The sequence below is a fragment of the Rhinichthys klamathensis genome, unplaced genomic scaffold (assembly GCF_029890125.1).
Source record: "Rhinichthys klamathensis goyatoka isolate OS25496 unplaced genomic scaffold, OSU_Roscu_1.1 h1tg000036l_1, whole genome shotgun sequence".
Classification (NCBI taxonomy): Eukaryota; Metazoa; Chordata; class Actinopteri; order Cypriniformes; family Leuciscidae; genus Rhinichthys; species Rhinichthys klamathensis.
In genome coordinates, this window is record NW_026606584.1 from 5,536,558 (window position 1) to 5,555,177 (window position 18,620).

At 47.7% G+C, this 18,620-nt stretch overlaps 1 protein-coding gene across 3 annotated transcripts in view; it reads right to left on the reverse strand.

Moving 5' to 3' along the window:
• rhbdl3 (rhomboid, veinlet-like 3 (Drosophila)) overlaps positions 1-18,620 on the reverse strand; it is a 145,385-nt gene that overhangs the window by 44,084 nt on the left and 82,681 nt on the right. For 2 of the 3 annotated variants that reach the window (XM_056246181.1, XM_056246183.1), the window contains 2 exons: positions 6,990-7,172; positions 3,706-3,930 (listed from right to left, as the gene is read on the reverse strand). In XM_056246181.1, coding sequence (XP_056102156.1) covers positions 3,706-3,930; positions 6,990-7,172 — 408 coding nt within the window. The remainder of the gene's footprint in view (positions 1-3,705; positions 3,931-6,989; positions 7,173-18,620) is intronic. The other variant, XM_056246182.1, reaches the window with a different exon arrangement.

The following is an 18,620-nucleotide window of genomic DNA, read 5'->3' on the forward strand; positions in this document are numbered from 1 at the left end:
ACGGAGTATCGGGACCTGAAGGAGGTGTTCAGTAAGTCTCGGGCTGATTCTCTTCCTCCACACCGTCCCTATGACTGTGCTATAGAGTTATTGCCAGGTACGTCTCCGCCTAAGGGCAAATTATATTCACTCTCTGTCCCAGAGAGAGAGGTCATGGAGAAATACATTTCTGATTCTCTAGCAACGGGATTCATCCGCCCTTCCTCTTCTCCAGCGGGGGCGGGGTTCTTTTTTGTGGGGAAGAAAGATGGATCGTTGCGACCTTGTATTGATTACCGGGGGTTGAACAACATCACGGTAAAGAATACTTATCCTTTGCCGTTGATGTCTTCAGCCTTCGAGAGGTTGCAAGGAGCATCTATCTTCACGAAATTGGATTTAAGAAATGCATATCATTTGGTCCGCATCAGGGAGGGGGATGAGTGGAAAACCGCTTTTAACACCCCTAGGGGGCACTTTGAATATTTGGTTATGCCGTTCGGCCTTTCCAACTCCCCAGCGGTCTTCCAAGCACTTGTCAATGACGTTTTGCGAGACATGGTCGATCAATTCATATATGTCTACCTGGATGATATATTGATTTTTTCATCGTCTCTCCAGGAACACGTGCAACACGTCCGACAAGTGCTTCAGAGGTTGCTAGAGAATGGGCTTTTTGTCAAGGCGGAGAAATGCGTTTTTCATGCACAGTCTGTTCCTTTTCTAGGTCACATCATCTCGGTTGAGGGAATGCGCATGGATCCTGACAAGGTTAAGGCTGTGGTAAATTGGCCAAGTCCAGATTCCCGTAAGGCCCTACTGAGGTTTCTGGGGTTTGCCAATTTTTACCGGCGTTTTATTCGCAATTTCAGCCGACTAGCCGCGCCTCTGACCGCCTTGACCTCCCCCAGAACGACGTTCAGGTGGTCAGACGCAGCAGAAGCTGCGTTTGCCAAACTGAAGGGTTGCTTTGTTTCAGCCCCCATCCTGATAACCCCTGATCCATCACGTCAGTTCGTGGTGGAGGTCGATGCGTCAGAGGTGGGGGTAGGTGCAGTGTTATCCCAGCGCTCTCCTTCAGACGACAAGATGCACCCTTGCGCGTTTTTGTCTCATCGTTTATCCCCTGCCGAAAGCAATTATGACATTGGCAACAGAGAGTTGTTGGCGGTCAAGCTAGCATTGGAGGAGTGGCGCCACTGGTTAGAAGGGTCGGGGGTACCTTTTATCGTCTGGACCGATCACAAAAATTTGGAATACATTCGTACGGCTAAAAGACTTAATTCCAGGCAGGCTCGGTGGGCTCTTTTTTTCGGACGTTTTGACTTTACTCTCTCGTACCGCCCGGGTTCTAAAAACATCAAACCCGATTCTTTATCGCGCATTTTTGACCGTTCCGATCGCCCGTCTACTCCCGAGTGCATTTTACCAGAGACCCTATTTATCTCTACACTCACATGGGAGGTCGAATCGAAGGTCAAGAAGGCCTTAGAAGGGGTAACGCCTCCGACTCGTTGCCCACCGAACCGGTTGTTTGTGCCGGAGAGTTTACGGTCCAGCGTTATTCAGTGGGGACACTGTTCCAATGTGGCTTGTCATCCGGGAGTTAATCGTACTATGTTTTTAGTCAAGCAACGATTCTGGTGGCCTCTCATGGCTCGTGATGTTCACAATTTTGTATTGGCCTGCTCAGTTTGCGCCACGGGTAAAACTTCCAATCGACCTCCAGATGGGTTACTCCAACCGCTGCCGGTACCTTCGAGACCCTGGTCCCATATCGCACTAGATTTTATCACCGCCCTCCCACCCTCCCAGGGTCACACGGTAGTTTTGACCGTGGTGGACCGGTTCTCGAAGGCTGCCCACTTTATTCCCTTGCCCAAATTACCTTCAGCCAAGGAGACAGCGTTGATTGTCGTTGATCACGTCTTTCGGATTCATGGCCTCCCGACAGACGTGGTTTCTGACAGGGGACCCCAATTTGTGTCCAAATTTTGGCGAGAGTTTTGTAAACTTCTGGGGGCGACTGTCAGTCTGTCCTCTGGGTTCCATCCCCAGAGCAATGGTCAAACTGAGCGAGCCAACCAGGATTTGGAGCGAACGTTGCGATGTTTAGTGTCCAAGAATCCTTCCTCTTGGAGTCAGCAACTGTCTATGGTGGAGTACGCCCACAACACATTGCCAGTGTCATCCACGGGCCTATCACCATTTGAGTGTAGCGTAGGTTACCAGCCACCTATTTTTCCTAGTCTGGAATCCGAAGTCGCGGTCCCCTCCGCCCACGCCTTCGTCCAGAGGTGTCACCGCACTTGGACTAGAGCCCGTGAGACTCTACTCCAAGTGGGGGCGCGCACCAAGGCCAAAGCCGATCGCCACCGGCGGAGGCCTCCCGTGTACGTCGTCGGTTCTAAAGTGTGGCTTTCTACCAAGGACATTCCTCTCCGCTCCGTTTCAAATAAGCTCGCACCTAAATTCATTGGCCCGTTTTCTGTCACCAAAATCATTAGTCCAGTGACAGTCCGCCTGAATCTTCCTCCAGTGTACAGGAGGATTCATCCCGTCTTTCATGTATCTAAAATTAAGCCCGTTTTTTTTGCTCGCATTAATCCGCCAGTCCCGGTTCCCCCCCCGCCGCGTCTCGTAGACGGGGAACCCACTTATTCGGTCAATCGTGTTCTGGACTCGAGGCGGAGGGGGCGCGGATTCCAGTACTTGGTGGACTGGGAAGGTTACGGTCCGGAGGAGAGAAGTTGGGTACCGGCTAGAGACATCCTGGATCACTCCCTTATCGATGATTACAATCGGCAGGTAAGGGAGTCTGGGAACGCCAGGAGGCGTTTCTAGGGAAGGGGGTACTGTCACGGTTGGTAAATCCTATGTCTTCTTCTTGTCTCGTGTCTCTGTTGTTGTATGTGTGTGCGCTGATCAGAGGGGCGTGGCCGCTCATCAGCGCTCGTTCAGCAATCACTCATTACCTCATCACCAGCTGCAGTCTATCCATTCCTGTGTATATATTCTCACCAACTTCTCATCTCCATTGTCAGATCGTTGTTTGTGATGTCCGGTTGTGTTGATCCCTCTGCGTTCCAGTCCCGTGCCTTCGTTGTTCCTGTTCGTGTTCCTGTGGTCGTTATCTGGATTCGTCTTGTTTGTTCAGCACTCTCCGTCACCTCACTCACCGGATTCATCTGACCATTGGAGTCCCTGCGCCGCTAGCCTGTTACCACTGGACTCTCTCTTGCTTCATCATTGCTTTGTAATAAATACTGAGTTTTACTTGCATCTTGCTTCCGAGTTTCTATCGTTACAGAGAACTGTTTAAGAGATTATATGCAACACCCTTAAGTTATTCTCTTAGGTAAGGGTAAATCACCCCTTAAGTATCATACTTAAGGGAAAACCTTAAGGTGCTTTATGCAACCGGGCACTGGTATATAGATCCTCTACCACTTAATCCACCCTTAAACCTAACCAATCCACCAACCTATTTCTAACCTTACATTTATCCCACCTCAATAGCAGCAAACGTGTTTTACAATACAATATGAACACAATGAGTAGATTGTACTATTTTGTACCATACTTTTTTACCTCATAGTATTAAAGACAGCTAATATAAAGTGGAACCAAAGTATCTGCTGATACGTTTGGCAGTTCAATAATAAAAAAAGCAGTGGAAAATAATTCTTTCTTTTAATAATCTTCAATAGTAAAGTTCATTCTAACCTCTGCTATAGTGATGACCAGCATAAACCATGGTGGTGGACAGTAGGTGTAACTGTCAAAGTACCATTTGCGGTCCACCTCTCTGGGCAAAGTCTCATAGGCAACATGACGTACGAGTCTCCGAGACAGACCCAAGCCTACTTCCTCTCTCAGTGCCGAATTCCTGAGCTGCCGACTCCCTTGCAGGATCGCTCGACGGAAACTGTTTGAACGTTTGTTGCTCATCTGAAAAATATGACACATACAAACGGAACAATCATGTTTATCCGCATTTTACTATGAATATGCATGGAATCATATATCAGTAACCAAAGATAGTGATGTGATCATGTAACAGTAACCAAAGATAGTAAATCAGTATTGGTATAGTCCTTCAGTCCTGTAAGTTTGCATGTACATTAAGCAAGACTTTTATTGGGAAACCTCCCACTTTTTCGCTGATACAGGTTGTCACAAACTTTTATTTCTCCGGACACTTACTGTGATCCCTAATAATCTTTCTTGATGTTTTTTTTTATGTGACTAGACTAATTCACCTGTTAGTTCATTTAGAAATGTCCATGATGTAATTCGTCTATGATCTGTCTTTTTGTCTTTGACAGTGCATCCCCGTCCCACATCCCACGCCCCCCTTCTCTGCCACAGAAAGAATGCCACTGTTGTCACTTAGCAACCGATTAAATATTCCACACTCATCTCCAAGTCTCAGAGCAGCTGTGTAACAAACAGTGTGTAAGTGATTTTGTGTGTGCGTTTGTGTGCATGAGACAATGCTGTTCAAACAAGCTTTTCACCGCTGAGGCAAAAAGCCTTCCTCAAAAACCTGGAATGTTCTTTTATCCCATGCCAGGCTCCTGATCAGGAATACAGGTCATGCATTATGTAAGTTGTGGACGAGGCCCTGCGTAGGATGAAGAAATTTATCCAGAAAGCCCCTGAAGATGTTTCCTTTGCTGTCACAATGGGATCAAATGAAATAGTTTAAAACATGACTAAGCTGATCTCCAAAGCTTACAGTTTCAGCTTACAGTACAGTTCAGCACAGTTGTTGAGTCAGACCAGAGGGTGACTGTCTGGAATTTATGAGGCAACTCAGTCTGGATCACTGTCGCTAACTGGGCGCCAGTCAGGGCTGCACTCAGTTCCAAACGAGGCATGGAGAGGCATTTTCTGGGAGCCACTCTGGATCTGGCCAGAACAAAGGCAACATGGATGTGGCCTTGATCATCAGTAGTACGCAAATAGGCCACTGAGCCGTATGCTCTTTCTGATGCGTCGCAGAATATGTGGAGTTCCCGGATGGCACTAGGGTAATCAGCACAGGCTGGGGCATAAGGTCGGGGAAATTGCAGCTGAAGGAGATTAGGAATCTCTCGCATCCAAGTTAGCCACTTCTCTCTTAGCTGTAAAGGTGTTATTGGATCGTCCCAGCCCAAATTCTGCTTCCAGAGGTCTTGGATGAGAACTTTGGCCCGGGTAGTAAACGGGATGATATAACCCAGCGGGTTATATCATACTGACTGGCCAAGGTCTTGTACACGTTTCTCATAGTAGGCTCTAGATGCTCGGTTGATCGCAACTTATAGCCTAGTGTGTCACTGAGACAGTCCCACCGTAGGCCCAGAGTGGGTTCTTGTAGGTCTGTACTGGCTTTTGTCAACCACAGTTCACTGTTAGCAGACCGGGCTTCTGCAGGAAGATGTCCGATTACAGAGGGTACATTGCAGGCCCACTGTCTGTTTCACATGCTTCCCACAGTAAAGCTACAAAAACAGTTTACTCTTTTAGATACAGGAATGAAGCCAACTTTGTAAAAAACTAAACTGGGGAATACTGACCTCAGATCCCTACCGGTATAACAGCTCATCACAAATGAGTTTCAAGTTAATGTGCACACAACCAGCTGCAAGCTGTTTCTACTGATGTTACATTAATACCTGTTTGTTTAATAAATATATACAGATGCACACAGGCACAAACAAAACAAAATACACACACTGGCCAGCTTTAAAGAAATAGTTCACCCAAAAATAAATATAAAAAAAATACTATGGAAGTCAATGGGGTCCATTAAATATTTGGTTACTGGCATTCTTCAAAATATCTTCTTTTGGGTTCAGCAGAAGAAAGAAATTCAAACAGATTTGGAACAACTTGGGGGAGAGTAAATGACAGAATTTTCATTTTTGGATGAACTAATCCTTTAATATAGATTACAGTTCAAAAGTTGGAGGTCACTAAGACTGTTTCTGTGAGGGTTTTGTAAGGATAAACCCAATTGCAGACAGTTTGCGAAAACACACAAGGTTTATTTGACAAAAAGGGAAAACAAAACCCACGATGGGGTAAAACAAGACTGAAGGGCAAAAACAAAGACTAACAACACTAGACTAAGACTTGACAGGTACCTAGACAAATAACTAATAACAGCAACAAGATCAGGATTGTACAAGACAGAGTTCTTCACTAGATACTCACGAGAGGGTCAACACACAGGTATGGTATCAGAGGGTACACACACTAAGAATCACACAAGGAAAAGTCAAACCAATATGGGATTTAGACAGTACACACAAACTGTGATATCTGTGCCATGCTCTACTGTTGGGGCACCATGGTACTACATCCAGCTGAAAGACTGTAAGGCTGAAGGAAAGACAGAATTCTCAGAAAAAGATATAATGGAGTGGTGCTCACTGTAATCACTCTTCATCAAAATATAATAGTGAAACATGGATCTTAATGTTTGTATATATAATTCTCAGTCTCCCTCTCACTTTTCTTTCTACCTGTTTTTTCTAAACCCTAAATGACATTTTCGTTCCAATTCTTGCTATTACAATCTGTCTTTCCTCTGATTCTCTGTTCTCACTTTTTTTTTTTTAAATAGTGGACAGTGAATGAGAGCTGTAGGAACAATAGCAGTGTAGAAACACCAACTGCATACTCCTCATTCCTTGCTGTCCCACTTTCACATGACCTGCCACAGCCAATCAAAACACAGAATCTGATCCAATGTTTCACTGCATTGCTTTATAGGACTATAGCTCTATTCTCCAGCCACTGTGGTGGACAATAGACTCTTTGAAGAGTTGCTGTATGTGTGAAAGAAAGACTGAGAGAGAATGGGAAAGAGACAGGGAAAAGGGCAAAGGAGGGTGTGAGACTGAGGGTGGGTGGCATTGAGATTTTCCCACAGATTTGATGGCATTCCCATGCAAGTGGAAATGGAATATTCCATGTTTTGGCTTTTAGTTCAGGGTCAGAAGTTCTTCAAACCTCACCTCAAGTTCATCTGCAGAACTCACCAGGTTAACAAAATCCTGGTAGCAGATCTTTCCGTCAGCATTTCCATCAGCCAGGGCAAGAAGAACCTCCAGCTTGTGAGGGTCCAGTTCTGATCCATAAGCCGCAAGCAGGTCTCGGAAATGCTCAGTGCTGATGAAGCCTGAATTTTCTGGGTCATACTGAACATATGAGAGGAGACAAACAGTAAATTAGAACGCATTCTCATATTCTGATTCTAAAACATTTAAACAACATTCAGTGGTTAACAATATTATAACAGTTAAAACTAATTTCATGTGCCATCACTGAAATCATAACATGATGATATTTATTTCTGAGGAATCCACCCATCATTCCATTTGAAGTCTACCAGCAGAGGGACATTAATGGATTTTAATCTAAGTTAAAATGAATCTGGTAAGACATTAAACATAGCTGGCTTTACAATGCAATATCTGTACAGAGGCAGCATCTGAAGCAACATATGTAGCTGAGGCGTGCTACTACTATAATAATACGCTGATTGAGGCGGCCAAATATGGACTGGATTCCGGTCAGAGAATCAGGGAGCGGAGAGAAGATTCTTCACAGAGATGTTTTATTGTACAGTCTTTGGGTGGTTATCTGGATTAGTTATTCATTGGCAATGATGTCTGTATTAATGGTCTAAAGGAACAATAAAGAAATATAATTAAGATTGTATTCTGAAAATAATTTACACACTGGCATGGTAATAAACAAATACGATAAACATAATACACTGTACCATGGTATGTTACTAATATAAAACACATTGGTTACACAGTTGAGAATACTTCCAATGCTAATACTGATTAGCGGATTTATCTCGCGGCAAATTACGGCCGCTATGGCGCTCCAAACGCGCCGATAACAACCGTAGAACGATCGCGGGACATCAAACACATACATTCAATAAACATACATATGCAGATGTACTTACATCAAGGCATAAACGCATTAAACAAACATAAATTAGCGTGAAGAGGTGAACATTCCCCAAGACAGTCTTCCTGTGTGTTCCACTATAATCGGTCCGTGTGGCAAACAACTCTGATTCCTAGGACAGGCTTTCGTACACAGCCGCCCCCAATTATCTGACTGGAGAATTGAAAACACAGAAAGTCTGTCTACAGTATCTAATGATCCTCCTCAAAAGGCGGAAGTAGAATCAACCTAACAACTGGACGAGTGTAGGATTTCCCATTAACACTGACGCGAGCAGCGCGAACTTTCCCATCAGGTCCAGCCAATGTCTCAGACACCGTGCCCACAGGCCACAAGGCACGAGGAAGCTGGGGATCCACAATGAGAACGACTTCGCCCACAGTTAGCTCTTTACCATCCTTTCTCCACTTCTGCCGCTCCTGTAAACTTGGGAGGTAATCTCTGATAAAGGCAGTCCAGAAATGATCCGCCAACACCTGGCTATGTCTCCATCTGCGTCTTCCGAGCAGGTTGGTAGAGTCGAAAAAGACTTGAGGTAGGGAGGCATCACGACGGCCCATAAGGAGTAGGTTTGGCGTCACTGGGTCAACGTCTGCTACATCGGAGGATACATAGCCGAGAGGCTTGGCATTTAGAATACCCTCAACCTCCGCTAACAACGTCCGCAGCACTGGCTCTGGGACCGTTTGCTCTCGCAGAATAACCCGTAGTGCAGTCTTTACAGATTTAACTTCACGCTCCCAGGTTCCTCCGAAATGAGGAGCATTAGGTGGAATGTGGCGGAATCTGATCTTCTGTGGAGCAAGCAGCTCCTGAAGCTTGGGTGCCATGGCATCAAAAGTGTCACGCAGTTCGCGGTCTCCTCCTACAAAGTTGGTGCCGTTGTCACATAGCAATTCCATGGGCTTACCTCGTCTTGCTATAAAGCGACGCAAAGAGAGCAGGAATGCATCAGTGTCAAGGTGCTCCAACAGATCTAGGTGCACACATCGGGTTGTCATGCACTTATAAACGATACCCCATCTTTTTTCATGGCGACGACCAATCTTGACTGAAAGGGGGCCGAAACAATCCACTCCAGTAAAATAGAACGGTGGTTGGTGAAGTTGCAGCCTGCAGGATGGAAGATCGGCCATTTGGGGAACTTCAGGCTTGGCTCGCCAGAACTGACAATCTGGGCATTTGCGTTGATGCTTACGGACGGCTTCCCGACCCCGAAGTATCCAATATTGGCGACGCAATTCCGCTAGCACCCTTTCAGAACCAGGATGCAGAAGTCGGCTGTCCATTTCTTTAATTAACAGCTTCGTTGTAGAATGACCAGGGTCTAACAGTATAGGGTGAATAGCATCAAGGTCAAGGTCAATAGCTCTACGTAACCGTCCCCCTACTCTGATAAGACCTGTGTCTTTATCGTACTCTGGTGCAAGGGATGCCAAGCGGCTGGTAGCTGGAATCGGCTGTCCAGTCTTCAAAGCTTGAACTTCTAGTGGGAATGAGTCCTGTTGAGCTTGGGCCAGAATAAGCTTCTCTGCTTCTACATAGTCATCAGCTTGCAGTGAAGAGTCACTGTTTGCAGCAGCCGCCCCGTGTAGGGACCTGACAGTGGCCTCAATAAGCTCTAGCCATGTGCGAAATTGATCGGGGTCTACATGTAACTGATTGGTAACTTTGACAGTGCCGATGAATGCAGTTTTCCTCAACTCGCTGATCTCAGATTCTACCTTAGTGACGGGTGTAGATGGCCACTGATCAGAAGGTAGAAGGAGGAAGTCGGGTCCTGAACTCCACGGGTGAGGTCCTGCTATCTGGGTCAGTGTCAGGCCTCTTGTGATGTGGTCAGCAGGATTTTGAGCTGAATCAACATACCGCCATTCAGCCGTGTCTGTAAGGGTCTGGATTTCTGCTATGCGCGTCCCTACAAATACCTTGTAGCGACAGGACTCAGAGGTTAGCCAGTTCAGCACAGTTGTTGAGTCAGACCAGAGGGTGACTGTCTGGAATTTATGAGGCAACTCAGTCTGGATCACTGTCGCTAACTGGGCGCCAGTCAGGGCTGCACTCAGTTCCAAACGAGGCATGGAGAGGCATTTTCTGGGAGCCACTCTGGATCTGGCCAGAACAAAGGCAACATGGATGTGGCCTTGATCATCAGTAGTACGCAAATAGGCCACTGAGCCGTATGCTCTTTCTGATGCGTCGCAGAATATGTGGAGTTCCCGGATGGCACTAGGGTAATCAGCACAGGCTGGGGCATAAGGTCGGGGAAATTGCAGCTGAAGGAGATTAGGAATCTCTCGCATCCAAGTTAGCCACTTCTCTCTTAGCTGTAAAGGTGTTATTGGATCGTCCCAGCCCAAATTCTGCTTCCAGAGGTCTTGGATGAGAACTTTGGCCCGGGTAGTAAACGGGATGATATAACCCAGCGGGTCATACTGACTGGCCAAGGTCTTGTACACGTTTCTCATAGTAGGCTCTAGATGCTCGGTTGATCGCAACTTATAGCCTAGTGTGTCACTGAGACAGTCCCACCGTAGGCCCAGAGTGGGTTCTTGTAGGTCTGTACTGGCTTTTGTCAACCACAGTTCACTGTTAGCAGACCGGGCTTCTGCAGGAAGATGTCCGATTACAGAGGGTACATTGCAGGCCCACTGTCTGAGGTCGAAGCCTCCCTCAGACAGTAATTGACGAAGTCCATCAACTACCTCCTTAGCTTCACCAGAGTTCGAAGTGCTGTGCAAGCAGTTATCAACATAGAAGGAATTCTCAACTATGTTAACCAGACTGACCTGGTCGTTCTGGTGGTCTTGGGCACTGCGCTGGAGGGCGTAAATGGCGCAACACGGGCTGCATGTAGTTCCGAACGGAAGCACTTGCCATTCATATATCTCAGGCTCCTGGTCTCTGCACATGTCCCTCCAAAGAAACCGCAACACTGGCTTGTCCTTGGGCAACAAGCGTACCTGATGGAACATAGCTTTTATGTCCCCACTCATGGCTACTGTGTGTTGTCGGAACCTCAGAAGCACACCTAACAAAGAGGATCCCAGCATCGGACCAGGAAGCAGCTGACTGTTCAAGGACTGGCCCTGATGTTGGAATGAACAGTTAAAGACGATCCTGTTCTTTCCATTGTGTTGTACGATATGGTGTGGAATGAACCAGGACTCCGAGGTATTGTCTGCTTCTTCTGCAGTTATCTTGGCTACATATCCAGCAGATTCCAACTTGCGGATTTCAGTGCAGTAGGCTTTTGCTAATTCAGGATCTCGTGCCAGTCTGCGCTCGGTACTTCGATGACTAGGAAGAACAGCACTCTTGTCTGTATGGAAAATGGGCATGGGCATGCGTCGGAGCAATGGTGTGGCATAACGTTGAATGCCATCTACGTTCACACTGGTTGTGGCGTTCTGGAGCATAGCGAGAGAGTCTTTGTCCTGCTTGGACCTGGTGACCATCTTCTCATTGTATGGGAAGGTGTCGACTTGCCAGAGACGTTCGACGTGCCGAATCAGATCATCCTGAAGCGGAGTGGTGGTGATATGAAGGCACTGCTGATAACACCGTGAGGGCTGCTTGGGGCTCATGGGACCCTGAAGAGACCATCCCAGCTGTGTTCTGATGGCTATTGGACCTCCGTCTGGTCCTCTGCATGCAGGCTGTATCGGCATTAAGAGGTGCGGCATGTCAGAACCAATAAGGAGTAGTGGTTTGACTCTGTCAACAGGGGGAAGAGGAAGATCTCTCAGATGACGATAAGCTCGTTGGAGCGCAGCCACTGGATAGTTATGTTCCGCAAGACTCAAACCAGTCGCAGTAAAGGCATTGGGGATAGTGAACCTCTGCATGGGTTTGGTGACTGCTGAGACCTCGAAGGAAACGGACGAACCTTCGAGTTCTGTGTGAGATTGCTGAACAGTCTGTAAATGAAGTAACTCTGGGGTACAGGTAAGCTTGAGCTGCTGCACGACTGGGGAAAGCACGAGTGTTCTCTCTGACCCATCGTCAAGAACTGCATGTGCCTCCATTGTGTGGTGTCCATTGTGAAGGAGGACCTTGATGACCTTCAGCATGACTCTGGGTGTACGGTTCGGTCTGTCCAAGTAAACCCGGGTCGATGGGAGGCTGACGGTGAGGACAGCACTGGTAGTGTCTTTGATGGAATCGTGAAGAACTGTGAGATGTAGCTCTTTACAGATTCTACATGGACGTTTGAGGTTGCAAGACTCTACAGCATGGGACCGTCCACATCTCCAACATCGTTTACAGTCTTTAATCCAAGATGCAATCTGGGAAGTAGTCAACTTCTTGAATGCCTCACAAGAGTTGAGATAGTGATCACTGTTGTCACAATGGGGACAGTATGGCTTGGGCTTGGAGCTGGACTTAGGGGCTGTCGACTCAGGAGTCTTAGCTACACTCTCACTTGTCAGGAGAACTGGCCTTGGCTGCCCTCTTGGATAAAGTGCTCCTCTAGCTCTACCAAAGGGTTTCGGAGTTTCACTCTGGAACATAGCCACTGCTCTGCTAGAGATGCGTTTCGCTTGGGACTTGATCTGGAGCCAGTCTGCGAAATCAGGTAATGTGTAGGTCTTGTCGGTACCGGTCTGGAGAATACCTCAATTTAGGCAGTATTCAACAAAACTGTCGCGATAGGCTGGTGGCAATTTACTCAAGAGACGATCTACATGCGAGCCACACAAAAGCTCGTAACCATTCGGGCCTTCAAGAGTTCTCAGCATACCCACTAAAGACTGTAATGACAATGCAAATGAGTCAAAGGCATTAGCATCACCAAACTTAAGAGGTGGGGTGCTCAAGATGGCGCCCAACTCGGACTGAACAAGCTGTCGTGGTTGTCCATACTTGTCTTGAAGTGCCTGCAGAGCAGCAGTGTAAGGCTGTGGATGATACATGAAGGATTTAGCTAGCTGATGTGCACTAGGAAGTTCCAAATGACTTAAGAGAACATGGTATTTATACTGTTCACTGATATGATGTTGATTACTCAACAAATTGTCCAATGCTAACTTAAACAAAGCAAAGTCACTCTCAGCACCACTCTCGAAAACAGGTAACGTGGGTCGTGGAATGCCATAGGCTGATGCGATCAGAAGCTCTGGACTCGGTTGAGGTGAGTAGGCAGTAGGGGGGAGAGGCACAGATGCTTTGACATAACCAGGAGCATGAAGTGCCGTCGCCGATGCTTGGTGGCTGAAGACAGGGAGCTGCGATGCACCTGGAAGTGTTGTCACCGGCGCTGTTGCTGTCTGTTGTAGCCTGTAGCGATGGGTAGGTAATGTGGCAGTAACAGGCTGCTGTGTCACACGCTGCATGCCGCTACTCATGGGGTACGCAGTGGACGTCGGGATGGTGAACACTCCTGAAGATTGAGGGGCCACATTCGACAGTAATGACACACAGTGTACTGGCGCGGCAGTAGAAGGCAATGGTGCAACGTCAGGGACTAGCGATGAGAATGCTTGTGGCCCTGGGTCACGTGCAGTGGGCATGGTTGCATCCGATGAGTGCGGAGCAGGTGAGGCCAAATGTGGCGGTCTAGGTTTCGCTGTAGAGACCTCAGGATCAGGCAGTGCTGTAAGACAGGGCAGCAGCGTTGACGTCACAGCGGGTGACTGGAAGGGGAGCTGCTGAGGTTCGAAAGACATAAGCTGTGGTGAACAAGCCTGGCTCCGCTCTGATGCAAGCTGTTGAACATTTGGAGAACCAGAGTCTGTAGGGACTGGAGTGGTCGATCTAGAGTCTACAGAGAGCATAGAGGATACAAGCTTAGCTACTTCGAGTTCAGTCTCTGCTTCGTGAAGCTTGCGCTGTCGTTCTAGTTGTTTCAACAGAGCCTCCTTTGCGGCTAGCGCTTCCTCTTGCATGCGCTGAGCTTCTTTAGCTTGTACCTGCAGTCTTTGGTATTCCAGATCAATCAGCGAGTCCTCTACTACTTGCTGCTTTAGACTGTCATACTGTCTCTGTTTGATCTTCTCCTCCAACATAGCAGTTTGGACGCTAGAGAGCTCTGGTGGGACGTAAACGCCAGCGGACGTAATGGAACGCCTACTGGTCCTGGATTGAGCGCTGATACCACTGCGAGACGTTTTCCTCGAGCTGCTTCGGGGCTGACTAGGACAGTGAGAGGAAGCCTTTGGAGGAAGGTCCCCAGCAGGGTGGTATCCAACATCATAATCATCCAGATGTGTAGGCAGATTAATCTTGCGTCGAGGTCTGGACGTTGCCTCAGATAGGTCACTTTCTGCTTTGTCCATATTGGTTCGGTTTGCTCTCAATCCGGCTCGAAGGACCACTTATGTAGCTGAGGCGTGCTACTACTATAATAATACGCTGATTGAGGCGGCCAAATATGGACTGGATTCCGGACAGAGAATCAGGGAGCGGAGAGAAGATTCTTCACAGAGATGTTTTATTGTACAGTCTTTGGGTGGTTATCTGGATTAGTTATTCATTGGCAATGATGTCTGTATTAATGGTCTAAAGGAACAATAAAGAAATATAATTAAGATTGTATTCTGAAAATAATTTACACACTGGCATGGTAATAAACAAATACGATAAACATAATACACTGTACCATGGTATGTTACTAATATAAAACACATTGGTTACACAGTTGAGAATACTTCCAATGCTAATACTGATTAGCGGATTTATCTCGGGGCAAATTACGGCCGCTACGGCGCTCCAAACGCGCCGATAACAACCGTAGAACGATCGCGGGACATCAAACACATACATTCAATAAACATACATATGCAGATGTACTTACATCAAGGCATAAACGCATTAAACAAACATAAATTAGCGTGAAGAGGTGAACATTCCCCAAGACAGTCTTCCTGTGTGTTCCACTATAATCGGTCCGTGTGGCAAACAACTCTGATTCCTAGGACAGGCTTTCGTACAACATATAAACAATGAAAAGCATGATTTATAAAGTTTACAGAAGTAATTTGATGAAATTAGTGTTGTAAATATGAAATGATTAATATAGACACATAATCAATTAAATAAATTATAAATCACAAGGCTCAAGGTGGTTCTGATGCTGCATTTTATTTACATACTAAAGCAACACCTGAGCTGACTTAGACAGTGCCATTGTTTCTTTAACACTTTTAATCATTTTGGCATTATAATGGTTTCATTCGGTTATCTTATTATCTTATTATTTAACAGCACAAATGTCACACATACAATGTTCCTGGTGGATCACCCGTTTTTCCGAAAATTATAGAGAAATTCAGATAGGACATTTAACAAAAGCAGAGTAATATGCATTCTTTGTTCAAAATGGTTGTCTCTCTCTCTCTCTCTCTCTCTCTCTCTCTCTCTCTCTCTCTCTCTCTCTCTCTCTCTCTCTCTCTCTCTGTGTGTGTGTGTGTGTGTATGTATGTGTGTGTGTGTGAGAGAGAGAGAGAGAAAGAGAGAGAGAGAGAGAGAGAGAGAGAGAGAGAGAGAGAGAGAGAGAGAGAGGGAGGGAGAGCATTTTTTAAACATAGAGCAGGTACAAGAGATGAAACAATCAATGACTGTGTCCATCAGATTGATCAGAGATGCAGAAGGAAGGAGACAGATGGCATACAATACAGGCATTTTACAAGACAGTATGACACGTGATACTGTAAACAGAGGACTTGCCATGTTAGATACTGAACAAATTACTGTATCCAACCTCGAAAGGTTCAAATACAGAAACAGTCGAGTCATATGAGAAAAGTATTGGCAGCAAACTGTTCTAGCGCAAAACATGGATGTGTCATATCCTTAACACACCGTTTTAAATACACTGGACAGATAGGCTATTTTATGTCAATTAAATACATTAGCACATGAAAGTGCTAGCAGTAAACATTTTAAAGGTAATGATGTTCATGCAATCACATTGTATGAGTTGGCTTAGTCAATATTTCAATTAACATGTTTGTATAGTACAAAATAAAAATTTAAAGTTCTACCTGTCACGGTGTGGGTTTTGTGTTTTGTTCCTTGTTCTTGTCTGTCATGTGATTCCCTGTTTGTCATGTTATCCTGCCATGTGTCTTGTTTCATGTTCTGCTGTTCCCCGTTTTGATTAGTCTCCCCATGTGTTTCTAATTAACCACGCCCCCTTGTTATCTTGTTTAGCTTGTTTGTCTGTGTATTTAAACCCCTGTGTTTCAGTTGTTGGCTGTCGGTTGTTGAAGTTGTTTGCTGTTCTTGTCCCTGTCCCTGTCCTGAGTTCCTTTGGATTACCTGTTTGTTTGATTAAAGTGCTTGCATTTGGATTCTCTCTCCGCTTCTTCCTTGCTGCATCATCACAGAACAACCGACCAAAAGATGAATCCAGCAGCACGGACCTCGTCTGATCTCCCCAGCATGAGCCGGGAATTCGCGGGTCAGATCGCAGCCTTGGCCCTGGATAGCACCGATTTATTTCAGTTTACGTGGGGATTTATTCCTATTGCTTCTTCCTGCTCCCTCGGAGACGAGGCAATTAAATTGTGTTACCGGCTGGGGGCTAAGGAGGTCAACCCGAGGGAGCTTCCCAATATCTCTGGTCTGGACTGGAGAGAGGCACTCTCCCGATGTCTGGAGAGCTTCCTCCCACGGTACGCCAGGTCATCATCTGACCTCCACGCCCAGCTGGATTTTCACGTCCAGCCAGAGCTTCACGTCAGCCACGTCCAGCCAGAGCTTCACGTCAGCCACGTCCAGCCAGAGCTTCACGTCAGCCACGTCCAGCCAGAGCTTCACGTCAGCCACGTCCAGCCAGAGACCGTCCAGCCAGAGACCGTCCAGCCAGAGACCGTCCAGCCAGAGACCGTCCAGCCAGAGACCGTCCAGCCAGAGACCGTCCAGCCAGAGACCGTCCAGCCAGAGACCGTCCAGCCAGAGACCGTCCAGCCAGAGACCGTCCAGCCAGAGACCGTCCAGCCAGAGACCGTCCAGCCAGAGACCGTCCAGCCAGAGACCGTCCAGCCAGAGACCGTCCAGCCAGAGACCGTCCAGCCAGAGACCGTCCACGTCACGTCTGCCCAGCCAGAGACTGATCACGCCACGCATGCGCCGCCTGAGCCCTCAGTGACCGCAACACTGGCCATTATGGCCACAGCCATGTGGTGTGTGTGGGCTACGCACACACTTGAGCCGGTGTCCGCTGATCCTGCGCCAGAGCCCGCTGATCCTGCGCCAGAGCCCGCTGATCCTGCGCCAGAGCCCGCTGATCCTGCGCCAGAGCCCGCTGATCCTGCGCCAGAGCCCGCTGATCCTGCGCCAGAGCCCGCTGATCCTGCGCCAGAGCCCGCTGATCCTGCGCCAGAGCCCGCTGATCCTGCGCCAGAGCCCGCTGATCCTGCGCCAGAGCCCGCTGATCCTGCGCCAGAGCCCGCTGATCCTGCGCCAGAGCCCGCTGATCCTGCGCCAGAGCCCGCTGATCCTGCGCCAGAGCCCGCTGATCCTGCGCCAGAGCCCGCTGATCCTGCGCCAGAGCCCGCTGATCCTGCGCCAGAGCCCGCTGATCCTGCGCCAGAGCCCGCTGATCCTGCGCCAGAACCCGCTGATCCTGCGCCAGAGCCCGCTGATCCTGCTGATGACCCCATGGCTGCCCCCAAGAAAAGTTTGGGGGGGGGCAGTACGATCCTGGACGGGACTGTGAAAGCCGCACCGCCGTGGCCGCCCGAGGGGTCTTCACCGCCGTGGCCGCCCGAAGGGTCTTCACCGCCGTGGCTGCCCGAAGGGTCTTCACCGCCGTGGCCGCCCGAAGGGTCTTCACCACCGTGGCCGCCCGAGGGGTCTTCTCCGCCGTGGCCGCCCGAGGGGTCTTCACCGCCGTGGCCGCCCGAGGGGTCTTCGCCGCCCTGGCCGCCCGAGGAGTCGTCTCCGCCCTGGCCGCCCGATGGACTGTCACCGCCCTGGCCGCCTGAACTGCCTTGCCCCCTGCACAGACTTGACCCTCCTTCCCTCCCCCAAGACCACCTCCGCTTCACCACCCTCCTGAACTATTTTATTTTGGGTTTTTTTTTTTTTTTTTTTGTACTAAGGGGCGTCGGGAGCCGCCCATAGGGGAGGGGCTATGTCACGGTGTGGGTTTTGTGTTTTGTTCCTTGTTCTTGTCTGTCATGTGATTCCCTGTTTGTCATGTTATCCTGCCATGTGTCTTGTTTCATGTTCTGCTGTTCCCCGTTTTGATTAGTCTCCCCATGTGTTTCTAATTAACCACGCCCCCTTGTTATCTTGTTTAGCTTGTTTGTCTGTGTATTTAAACCCCTGTGTTTCAGTTGTTGGCTGTCGGTTGTTGAAGTTGTTTGCTGTTCTTGTCCCTGTCCCTGTCCTGAGTTCCTTTGGATTACCTGTTTGTTTGATTAAAGTGCTTGCATTTGGATTCTCTCTCCGCTTCTTCCTTGCTGCATCATCACACTACCAACTATATATTTTTTGCATTTGTTAACTTACACAAGTTGTGGTGTTACAAGTGTGATCAGTGAGGAATCTTTGGATTCTAAGAGTTTTAAAAATGTACACTTGTGAAAATAGTACCACAGCGAATACATTTCTTTTTAATCCATGCCAGATCATGCCCAAACATGTGTGAAAAGTTGCATTATTGTGTTTGATGCAGAAATATATAGTATGTTTTTGTGTGCAGTGAATAA